Consider the following 12,271-nt stretch of genomic DNA (forward strand, 5'->3'; position numbering starts at 1 on the left):
CACCAGAACACCTGGGGAGCAGAGCCCTGGCTTGGTTGGTGCAAGAGGCTTGGATCTAGCCTTGGCCATCCTCCCATCACTTCTCCTACCCCCCTGCCCCAACCTTACCACAGCCTTGTCCCAGATGACAGACATTCGCTCCTCGACCCCGTTGGTGCCCTCAGGGATGGCTGTGAAGTTGTCTTTCCCAATGGCTTTCTGGGCAGTGCTAAAGGTGCAGTGGGCACTGCCAGAGAGCTGCAGATCCCCACTGGAAAAGGAGAAAGTGCTATGTGAGCAGAATTGATGGGTGCCGTCCACCAGGGCACAGTATTCATTCATGTCTTGTGTGAGAGTTTGGAGTCAGACTACCACATTTCCACATCTTCCTCTACAGACCCTTACTATGAGCTGGGTATGTTTCTTCCCTTTCTGAGTTCAGTTACCTCATCCTGAAAGTGAGGGGGTGAGATTAGATCATCTCTTAGTACCAAAATAAATAGAACTTAAATGACTGATGGCCTGATTCTACATGCCCAGAGACAGCAACAGGTGATTCTAGCTACATGTCATCATGACCAATGATTTCAACTTAGGCAAATAACTCTTTGACCTTTAGTTGCTTCCTCTGTAAAATGACATTAATAGGGTTAAGAGTTCCTCTCTTGTAAAATTGCTATGAGAAGCAAAGGAACAAGAGGACTGGCATAGCACATGACAAGTACCAAATGCCTTGAGCACTACTAACATTATTGCTGTATAATCATTTGAAACAGGATGAAGAAGATTGAGGTTTCTGCACACAAGACTGCAGGAGAATTTCACACTGTGGCTTCTAGTCCAGCTGAGAGCTGGGGCTATTTCAGCCCCCATCAGCTGGCTTCAAGACACTACCACAAAACACCTGGTGCTTGGCTTCCTGCACCAACCTGGCCAGCAAGGAGTTGATGTAGTCAGGAGTGGTGGGGTCAGGGCTCAGAGGTGGGGATGTCACAAATGCAGCTGCTTTAGCCCAGTTCTTGCTCCAGTAATGGGTTCCATCTATTCCCAGGCTGGCAGTGATGGGTTCACCAAAGACTACATTCCCTGAAAAGAGTAGGGAAGAGCATTAGGTTTGCAACCAAGTATAGACTACTCATAGCCTACCATATTTGATCAAAGCAATGCTTAGACTCTTGAGTGAGACAGGCAAATCCATATTCCCTCTCTTTTTCTAGGCTTCTGCTTTTTTCTCTGCTAAATGTAAACAATTGGGCATTCTCTAGATAAGAAGAATCTCAGTTGTAAGATACAACATGGACCCTCAAATGTTGAGACAAACCAAAATTTCATGCAGAATAAAATAAAAATTAAGTATGGACATAGGATTGATCCTCATTGCAGGAATACTAAAAGGTTAACAGGATACATCCTAGAATTCATGAGACAAGGGAAAGTCTGCTTCTCAGGCCTGTGAAATGAAGAGTTGGCACAGGTGAAAGGTGCTAACTAAATACTGATTTTACCTCCTACTTTGTCCACCATAAGACCCCAAAGCCCAGAATGTGACCACACCACCACTGGCAATGGCCAGATCTTCTCTGCTGCTTCAAGAATAAGCTTTGGTCCCACAAAGTCAACCCCATTTCTGTGGATCAGAAGCTCTCACGAGCTTTTTTTGATCACGTTCATTGCTTCTCAACCTAAGGCAAGAAGTGACTTGGTTCAAGGGTTTAATTGAGGATGATTGAGGAAGGATGCTGGGAAAGACGGTACACGGATCTACATTTTATTACGCGTCTCAGTGAATAAGACATAGGGGTTCGGAAAGTAAACTGAGCCTCAAAGGGAGATGCAATGTAGTCAGGATGTGAAATGTGTCTTTCTGCTTGGAATTTCTCACTCTTTCCCTGAAGAAAGACCATCCATGAGGTCTTGACTGACTTCCATCTTGGCAGCCAGTTTTCCATGACAGAATAACAGCACCACAGCTCTACTAGCTCTTTGTCAGGGACTCAAGAGCCAGAGGGCTAAGGGGACTGAAGAGTTCTTCATGAAGTTTGAATAAGACCAGCTTACAACAGAAGAAGCCCCTCCTCATTGGTCCCCAGGTCATCCCAAGGATGGGGCCTGGTAGGATTCAGCCATTGGCTGAAGGCATAGCATGACAGTATGAGCAAGGTGGCCATAGCTAGAATGCTCTCTGGGTCTTGCTAATGGCTCACACCCAGTGGAGCAGCTCTGCCAGGACAGTTGTGGTATACTATTTGGAGGGAAAGGCAGGCTTTCTGAAAGCAAGGTGGGATTCAGAATCTTCCAGCTAGAAAGACAGTCCAGAAGATTCCACTCCCATAGAAAAAGAGTCACTCACACACCCAAGATTCTATAGGAGGGTTTGGCAGATGAACCCCTCATCGTGGTTTTTCCACTAGCAGATGACCACAGTGGCAGCCACCATATGACTAACCTGGGATACCCTCTTCCATAACCAAACATGGCCCATGTCTCAGGCTTCTCAGCCACAGTCTTTATAAACTCAGTTTCACAACCAAGTCCATTTTCTATTAAAGACAAGACCCACAAATAGATAAGAGAGCTTTGAAATGTGAAGAAAGTTCAACCCAAGTCGAGCAACTGAAGCCCAGTGAAGAAAGCAGCAGAAGGAAGAAGACAGAGGTACAGAGCCCTGGGCCAGAAAGGCCATGGTGGTAGACAACCTTGAGAGGTTAGTGTGACTCTGCCCCTGCATTCTGCTCTTCATTCTAGACAGAGGACACCATGCCCCGGGCAGGCGATAGTCTAGGCACAGGGCCCCAGCCCTGGGGGCTTGAGCTTGAGCCTTGGGGAAAGGGGTGTTCTATTTATCCATCAAGTCTTCCACCAAGAATTGAAGACAGCAGGTGGCCTCTGGCATCTGTTCTTGTCACGTTCACATGGAACAGCAAGTTGTCAGGGTGGAAAGAGAGCCAGGAAAGCAAGAAGAATGACACTGGCTAGATACCACTGATAAAACCCCTCAACCTAGCTATGCCACAGACACCCATAACCAATCACTTACTTTGGTTTGCTTGTTTAAGCCAACCTGAGTTGACCTTGGACTTATGTATAATCTTGACTATTTACAAAACCCAGATAATGCAAACTAATGTGCAGATTGAAACGAGAAAGTGAGACCAGTGAGATCTCCAAAGAAATGATTGAATCCATGCCACGTTATACACTCTACTTCACCTTCCCGAGCTGAGCCTGTACACTTCCACACATGGTGGGAAAAGCCTCAGAACCTTTGGTATGAACTGAGATTTCCTAAAGAGCAGGGCAATAAAACTGAATAGGTACCATTTCTATGACCAGAGATAGCCAAGGGGCCATGCCATTCATCAGGGGCTGGGAGACTGGGAATACAAATCACCTTTTTTCCTGGCTTGAGAGATGAGATCGGCTGCACTCTTGCTCATGACTTTTGTGATGTAGAGTGGACAGTTGGTTTGGCTGGCGATGGTGATGGCTCGGAACACAGCCTCGGCTTCCAGCTGTAGAACCAAATTTCCACGAGTGAATAGAAGTACGAACCCCTCACCTTTGCCTTTCCTGGCCTCTACAAACGGTGAAAAAAAAATCCACCTGGTGCATATGCAGTTAGATGGCCAAGACCCCATTTCAAACCCACCATTGCTGGGTCACTCAGCTTCTCAGGGCCTCTGGCCTCTCTGGTAAAAAGAGAGATAAGAGATGTCCAGTGAAGGGCTGTCAGAGCAATGGCTGACACACTTGTGATGCTGATTTGCTGTCAGCTGAGTGTTCCCTTACACTCTCATTCTGTGGGTATCACCATGGCTGTGTGCCTCTGCTCCCCAACTTGCTCAGGGAAGATTCTATAGGAACCAAAATCATAGTGACACTGGGTCCAGGAAAAGCAGTCAAGCATAATGGCTCCTCAAATCCTGCCCTGCACAGCTCATGGTCAGGGATGGGTTAATTGTGGGAATTTTTTTTTTTGTCAGTCATGGGGCTTGAACTCTGGGCCTGGGCGCTGTCCCTCAGCTCTTCAACTCAAAGCGAGCACTCTACCAATTGAGCCACAGCCCCACTGCTGCTTTTTTGGTGGCTTATTGGAGATAAGAGTCTCAAGAACTTTTCCTGCACAGGCTGACTGAACCACAATCCTCAGATCTCAGCCTCCTGAGTAACTAGGATTACAGGTGTGAGCCACTGGTGCCCAGCTGGGAGACATTTTTATAAGAAATGTTCCCAGGCTTCATTCTCAGATCAGACTCTCTCTCTTTCTCACTGTCTCTCTGTCTCTGTCTCTGTCTCTCTCTGTCTCTCTCTTTCTTTCTCATTTTATTGATCTATCAATCTATTATTGTGTGTGTGTGTGTGTGTGTGTGTGTGTGTGTGTGTGTGTGTGTGTGTGTGTGTTGGTCCTGGGGCTTGAACTCAGGGCCTAGGTGCTGTCCTTGAGCTTTTTTGCGCAGGGCTAGCTCTCTAGCACTTGAGCCATAGCTCTACTTCTGACTTTTGTTTTTGGTAATTCATTGGAGATAAGAATCTTAGGGACTTTGGTGCCCAGGCTGGCTTCAAATTTTGATCCTTAGATCTCAGCTTCTTATAGGCAGGAGCCACTGGTGCCTGGCTGAATATTACTTTTCTTAGACATTTATTCATCTCACTCTAGTGTAGAATTCATGCTTTGAAATATGTAACTGACCCCGTTGCACTGAGTAAGTAAGAAGCAATGAGATTTCCCTTATTTTATTAAAAAGTAGGGTTGTAGAGTCTCAGGCTGCCTCAGTTAGACTGAGTCTGTGTCCTGGTTCTGTTACTTATAAGTTGGGTTAAGTTCTGTTATTGATAAGGAAGGTATGTTACACAACCTTCCTGATTCCTTGTATGTAAAATGTGTGTGTGTGTGTGTGTGTGTGTGTGTGTGTGTGTGTGTGTGCACCTTGTGCACTTATGCACATGAAAGAGAGAGAGGAGTGGGAAAGTGAATGGGGAGGGAGAAAAAGAGAGAGGGAAAGAAGAGAGAGGGAGAGGAAGAAAGGAAGGAAGGAGAAAGAGAAGAGAAGAAGGGAAGGAGGGAGAGAAAATGGAAGGGGAAGGGAGTGAAGAAGTGAGAGAAGGAGGGAGAAAGGGAAGAAGGGAGGGAGCAATCAGAATCGGACAGCTTGGGCAGTTGTAAGGATTCAATGAGTTAATCCTCTTTTTTTTTTTTTTTGTTGGTCGTGGGGCTTGAACTCTGGGCCTGGGTGTTGCCCCTCAGCTCTTCAGCTCAAGGCGAGCGCTCTACCACTTGAGCTACAGCGCCACTTCGGGTTTTCTGGTGGTTTATTGGAGATAGGAGTCTCACGGTCTCTCCTGCCTGGGCTGGCTTTGAACCGCTATCCTCAGATCTCAGCCTCCTGAGTAGCTAGGATTACAGGCGTGAGCCACAAGCGCCTGGCTGAGTTAATCCTCTTAAACAAGCATTTAGCCCACTCCTTGGACCAGGCAATATCCTGTGAAGGGTGGCTCTTGGCTTGTCTGTTTCAGTCTCTGGCCAGTGTGAGCCTGTTACTAACCACAGCCTGAGTTAGTCCAATTCAGTCTGGAGCAGAGACAATGGCATTTTTCCACACAATCAGCACTAGTTCCTCTCTGTATGGATATGACTTTCTGGTAAGCCTGTGCAGCCCAACACTTCCAAACGTACCCAAAATAACTTGCAGATGTCCGGTAGATATAGCACGCAAGCCAGCCACTGCTGCGGTGGACATGGCTCAGCAGACAGACACAAGGAATTTGCCCAGCTGGTGTCTCTAGGACTTTATCCATGCAGACCCAGGCCTGGAGGCCCCTGGATGCAGGTGAACCCAGATGCCCCATAAAGCACCCAGATGGCAGAACCTGGAGCAGATGCTCTATGCCTTGGACTCCACTGTCTGAACAGCATATGTGGGAAGAAAAGCCTCTGGTTCACTGGAAGACGGTGGCTTCCCCCTTTCCCCTCACACCTTTGCTGACCACTTCAGCTTCCCCATGAGCTCAGTCCTGGCCCCTTTGATCTCATTCTGTCCCACACAGTAGGTTTTTCCACACTTTGACTATCTTTAGAAGGTTACACCACCCTCCACTTTTACCCCCAAAGGACTTTGCAGGGTTGTAGAGATTTGCAGGCCCAGAAGCTTTTAACTAAAAAGGAGATAGGAACTGGGGGAAGGTTTGAGGTGATGGGGGTAGAGAAAAGTTGAGAAAACAAAAAACAAACCAAAGAACAAAAATAGATTTTGCTCTGAAATCCCCTGGCTGCTTGTGAGGAGCCTAGTTTTGCCAGCACATCTCTCCAGTGACCATATTTATAGCTTCACAAACAGTGCTGACAGCTCTGCTCTGCTCACACTGCTTAAGGATTTGTCAATCCTTCAAGCATGGCCAGTCAGTGGTCTAAAGTCTCTGAACTTCAGAGCTAAGATCTGATCTCAAGGCCTTGTTCTTGCTAGGCAGACACTCTACCCTTGTGCCATGCCTCCAGCCCCAGATTCCAGTGATTGTTGATCTATACAGTAGTGTTCACTACCTTGGGTGGCAGCAATGATAAGGGAGATCATACATTCAATTAGCATGATGAAAGGAGTAAGTGTGCCATAGAAAGGGACCTGGTATTATTATTATTGTTGTCATTGTTGTTGTTATTAGACAGCTATGGGGCTTAAACTCAGGGTCTAGGTGCTATTTCTGAGTTCTTTTGCTTTAGGCTAGCACTCTACCACTTTGAGCCACTGCTCTACTTTTCTGGTGGTTAAGTGGAGATAAGAGTCTCACAGACTTTCCTGCCTAGGCTGGCTTTGAACTGCAATTCTCAGAATCTCAACCTTGTGAGTAGCTAGGATTATAGATGTGAGCCACCAGAGCACAGGGGGACCTGGTATTATTAAGGAAATAGAAGGCCACTCGCATTTATGGATTAAATCAAATGGCACGAAAAACATCACAGAAAAAAAAGAGAGCTTCTGATGAATATACAATGTGCTAGATCTTTGTGAGAGGAATACTTTTATCTATTCTTGTTGTATTTTCATTTTTTAAAGGTTCTGAAAAGATGGGCAATGGGATATAGTCTCTTCTAGTTCTAAGTCTCTTCTATTTGTTGTAACGTTGGAATGATGGATAGAAACTGGATTCGCTTTGCTGACATGAAGGCCGGATTTCACTACAAGTGTCAGTCTTTGGCTTCTCTCCCAGAGCCAATTGGGAGAGCCATATGGGCACCAATTGCCAGCTCTGTGCCCGATGCCAGCAGGCGAAGTTGCTAACATCCCAGACATGGCATCAGACGAACTACCTTTCATTGCTTCATTAGCTGCTAAACACAGATGTGCATCATTACTCATGTGCATGTGCGAAACTGGAAACCCTTGCTATGACCATCACCTTACACAAACCAATAGGCATAATGCCTCCCAATACTAATTTTATCACCTATCTGCTTGCCCAAGATTGTGTAAGACTCAAAACAGAGCATGACATAAAGAGGAGAAATGTCTCCATGATTCACAGTGATTATGAAAGGAATTACAAATGTGTCCCTCCTACTGAAAAAAATCTGTGACGTGCCCTTGCCTCCTATGCTTTCCTTAGAGAGATCAGGGACTGGGAAGGTCAGAAGTAAGTATCTCCTTTATATTCCTCTTCAATTGTCTCAAAGGCCTTTAAGCAAATACTGACCAGAAGTGATCTCTGAAATAAATGGTACAGCAGTGCCCTCTAGCATTCTTAGGTTCTCAGCCCCTTTCAGGAGTGTTTATTCATACCTGGTGTTTGCATGTGGCTTGGGGAAGTGAGCCAAAATAGACATATTTCAAAAGTAACTTGAGTCAGTGGCACGCCATAGCTAGTTGGCCAGGATTCCGAAAAGCAGATTCTATCCGAAGATGTTAATAAACTAGAAGTTCCCATGAGCAGGGTTTTGCTCTCCTGACCTCCCCCTTGCCCTCTACAACACACCTCTCCCCCTGCAACTCACCTCCTCTGGTCTACTCAGCACATGGCCCTCTGGGCCCGTTATTCCCATTTCCAACATCCGGGATTGCTCCTAGAAAGAAAGCAAAATAGAAAATTTCCTTAAGTAAGCTTAGCCAAGGCCTACTGTTGAGTAGATATATTAGGTCTCTATTTGGTGATGTGATGAAGGGTACAATCTTGACTAAAAGAAGAAGAAAAAAGATGCTGCTTTCCTTTTATTAAAAGAAACACCATCCAAGTATTGAGTTGTGTATGTGTATGTGTATGTGTGTGTGTGAGCAAGCACATATGTGCACACATGCGTAGTGTGCATCAGTACTTGAGCTTATACTCAGGGCACTTTCACTTAGTTTGTTCCTACAAGGTTGTGGTACTCTATCACTTGAGCCATATGACCTCTTCTGGCTTTTTGCTGCTTAGAGATAAATGAGTCTCATGAACTTTTCTGCCCAGGATGGTTTCGAACTGTGTTCCTCAGATCTCAGCCTCCTGAATAGCCAGGATTACAATGTCTGGTTCCAAAATCCATTTAGTGATGAGCATCCATTTTATGACTATATTACCTATCAAAAGTTATATCAGGTCATTTATTTTTCATTTCTTTCAGCTAACTCTGAAAATACAGTTGTTTAACTTGTACTTCAACCCATCTACTCCACAACGTGCTCTGAATGTCTATGTCACACCAGGCTCTGGGCTAAACACTTGAATTAAAGCAATATGTCTCTGACCCCAGGGAGCTCATAGTTAGTGCCAGATCCCCCAAAGTTTGGTCTGCCTGAACTGTTTTAGTAGCAAAGCAGATTTCTAGCTCTATTCTGACCTACCAAATTAGAAAAAATAAGAGATTACCTTGTAGCACTCTACATTTCAATAAGTCTCTCTGGATTTTTAGGCTTTTAACCTATACAGATTTTGAATTAAATTGGTGAATTAATAATGCCTCTCGACAGCATTCCCTGAGTTAGTGTTTGGCCAAAGTCTATTTAACTAAGTTGTGGACATTGGAGAAGAACAGTCTGCCTCTTGTGCTTGTTGATAATTTCCTTGGACTTCTTTACTACTTTCAGAAGAAGCAGGAGGTTGGGCAGTGAGCACACACAGGAGTTAGCTGGCACTGGCAGACAGCCTAAAGCATCATAGCTACAAATTTCCTGGCATTCAACCTGACGTGTCTTAAGACAAGTTAAATCTCTGCTCCAGCTAGCCCAGTCCAGTGACCTGGGAATACCGGAAAGAAGAGGAATGGAACAAATCTGATTCACTTTACAACTAGGATGTGAAGCATGAAAGTATTCATACCACCTGAAAAAGAAGACTCTTTAGGGATTTTGTTGTTTGATATTTGATATTTCAGATTTCTAAAAAAGGAGGACAGGGCTGGGAAGGTGGCTCAGTGGTAGAGTGATTGCCTTGCATGCATGAGGCCCTGGGTTCGAGTCCTCAGCACCACATATGCAGAAAAATCCACAAGTGGCTCTGTAGCTTAAGTGGTAGAGTGCTAGCCTTGAGCTGAAGAGCTGAGGGACAGCACCCAGGCCCAGAGTTTGGGCTCATGACTGACCAAAAAAACCCAAAAAACAAAAAAGGAGGAAAATGAAAAGGTACATACTTGAAGCAAGTAAAAACACACAAAAAAGAGAGGCTGGTTTTTCAACCAAAGCACCTGCATTTTTTATTCTTACCATCCCCAATGCAATGAAACATGAACTCAATAAAATCTCCTCCAAACTTGACGAATGTCCACTCTTCATTGCTTCAGTCTCTCCAAGGGCTGACATTTACGACTAAAGAATTTTCTGCCTTAAACAACTTGCTCCTCTATCCTGTCTGCTTGTGCCAGGGTAATGCACAGGTCAAAGCTAGCTCAAGCAGTGGTCTCCAAACACATTTGACAGAAATCCATTTTGCAAATACACTTTTCTGAACTCTACTACTGAACTAGGGAATCAGAAGCTCTTTGGGAAAACCTGGTGACTCCAACGCACTACACATTTTCTTCGAACATCTGTGGATCTAAGAGGTTCCCACAGCTGTTAGATCATCTGTCAGTGCTCACTGACGCCACCTATGCTGGGCATTCTGAGACACTCATCAGAGCAACAATGATGTCACAGTTAGGAGTCATAGCCCGATCAAGGCTTGCTTCACACATCTTTTTTGACTTTTCTCTTTAAGGGTTGGCCCATCACAGGTGTTCGATAGTTGTTTAAATGAATGTGAAAGATGCTGGACACTCAATGAAAATTGGCCTGGCTTGTAACCAGAGGAAATGTCTTCTTTTTGCTTTTGAGTCCAAAGTGCAGAGTACAGCAGCTGCCTTCATTTAGATGATGTGATACAATCTTTCAGCTCAAGCTGTGTTTAATAAACACACCAAGAAACTCATCCAAATGGAAACATGCCTTTATCCTTTCCTTGACTGAGAACAGATCTTCCCAAGGTAGCCAGAAAGAATGGGGGTGGAAGGGAAAGAGAGAAGCATCTGGACTAAGGAGCCACAGGGGAAAGGATCTGGGAAGAAGCACTAAGAGCTGAAACTCTGGGTCCATAAGGAACAGGGAGTTTTGTTTCCAGGGCAGCGGCTGACTGAACACTTGGAGGAGGGGTGGGATGACAGTTCTAACAAGAGCAGGGTGCCTTCCCCTGGGAGCTGGCCACTGGGCCCTCCGTGGAACAAAGGTTTCATGATGTCTGAGTGTGGGAGAAGTGATATGGGAGAAGGCGTGACAGGGGTTTGACTAAGTATCCTTCTTGTTTTTAAGTGAGAGAAAACTGCACACACTTAGCTGACTTCCCGCACTCACCAGACAATATTCAGAGTCTGAAATCACAACAGCTGGAGTCTTGCATGGATGGGGAGTCCGGGAGGCCTTGCTAGGGGGCATGATCAGGCTAAAGGAAGAAGGGGTTCCAGATACACTGTTTTTGGGTAAAGGTGTCCACCAAGAGGCATCATCTGAGGGCTAAGTTCTGCTTCTCCCCCTTGTTTGCTTTGATCCCTGGACATCTCATCCCTCTGAACCTTGATGTTTCTCATCTATATTGGGAAGTATAATGACATCATTGTGTGTGTGTGTGTGTGTGTGTGTGTGTGTGTGTGTGTGTGTGTGTGTGTGTGTGTGTGTGTGTGTGTGTGTGTGTGTGTGTGTACTGGAAGTTGAACTCACAGCTGTAGTGCTTATACTTTAGCGGTTCACTCAAGGCTGGCACTACACCATTTGAGCCACACCTCTATTTCTGTTTTTCTTTTTTGGGGGGGGGAGTCTGGTCGTGGGGCCTGAACTCTGGGCCTGGGCGCTGTCCCTCAGCTCTTCAGCTCAAGGCTAGCGCTCTACCACTTGAGCCAGAGTGCCACTTCTGGCTTTTTTTCTTTTTGCTTATGTGGTGTTGAGGAATCGAACCCAGGGCCTCATGCATGCAAGGCAAGCACTCTACCACTGAGCCACCTTCCCAGCCCCTATTTCTGGTTTTTCTTTTTCTTTTTTTTATGTTTTTTTTTTGGGGGGGTCCGGTTGTGGGGCCTGAACTCTGGGCTTGGGCGCTGTCCCTCAGCTCTTCAGCTCAAGGCTAGCACTCTACCACTTCAGCCACAGTGCCACTGCCGGCTTTTTTTTCTTTTTGCTTATGTGGTGCTGAGGAATCAAACCCAGGGCCTCATGCATGCAAGGCAAGCGTTCTACCACGGAGCCACCTTCCCAGCCCCTGGTTTTTCTTTTTCTTGTTTGGTAATTATTTAGAGGTTAACTCTCAATTGCAATCCTTAGATCACAGCTTCCTGAGTAGCTACACATACAGGCATGAGCTACTGGCACCTGGCTTCATACTGGCATCTTGAAAGGGTTGGAAGAGTATTTGGTAGTGTCCACCCCTGAGTAGTAAGTGCTCACCAATGGTCCTCGTTATTAGGAGGCTGAGTTGAGGGTCAGCCTATATGGTGCTCCCACACCCCTACTTGACCCTTGTCATCAAGTCCTGGACACCTTCTGACGGAAGGTACAGCATAGGCATGTGTGAGATATGATATGCATCCCTCTGGGCCCACATAAACAGCATAGTGCCTGGCACAAAATGCTCAGGATACACTCTTTGAAGGAATGTGTGATGGAGCTCACTGTACTATCTCTACTGATAGTCTTCCTGCTGACTATGTCTAAGATAAGCAAAATCCTGCCAAAGATACATCTGAACATCTATTCCATAAAGTATCCTGGGAGATTTCTGCTTGCTTACAAAGGGTCAGTTCGGGCCTCACTTTATCACTTCCTTCACATTTTCAACATCATTTCTAGGAAACCAGTGGGATGTC

The 12,271-nt window shown here is 45.7% G+C and overlaps 1 protein-coding gene across 2 annotated transcripts in view; it reads right to left on the reverse strand.

The window, feature by feature from the left end:
• Nucleotides 1–12,271, reverse strand: part of Dpysl3 (dihydropyrimidinase like 3) — a 109,213-nt gene that overhangs the window by 10,817 nt on the left and 86,125 nt on the right. For both annotated transcript variants that reach the window (XM_070036329.1, XM_070036330.1), the window contains exons 7-10: nt 7,964–8,032; nt 3,371–3,491; nt 909–1,065; nt 109–250 (exon numbers count right to left, since the gene is read on the reverse strand). In XM_070036329.1, the coding sequence (XP_069892430.1) occupies nt 109–250; nt 909–1,065; nt 3,371–3,491; nt 7,964–8,032 (489 nt within the window). The remainder of the gene's footprint in view (nt 1–108; nt 251–908; nt 1,066–3,370; nt 3,492–7,963; nt 8,033–12,271) is intronic.

Source organism: Dipodomys merriami, unplaced genomic scaffold, assembly GCF_024711535.1.
Source record: "Dipodomys merriami isolate MVZ:Mamm:240054 unplaced genomic scaffold, mDipMer1.0.p SCAF_27, whole genome shotgun sequence".
Classification (NCBI taxonomy): Eukaryota; Metazoa; Chordata; class Mammalia; order Rodentia; family Heteromyidae; genus Dipodomys; species Dipodomys merriami.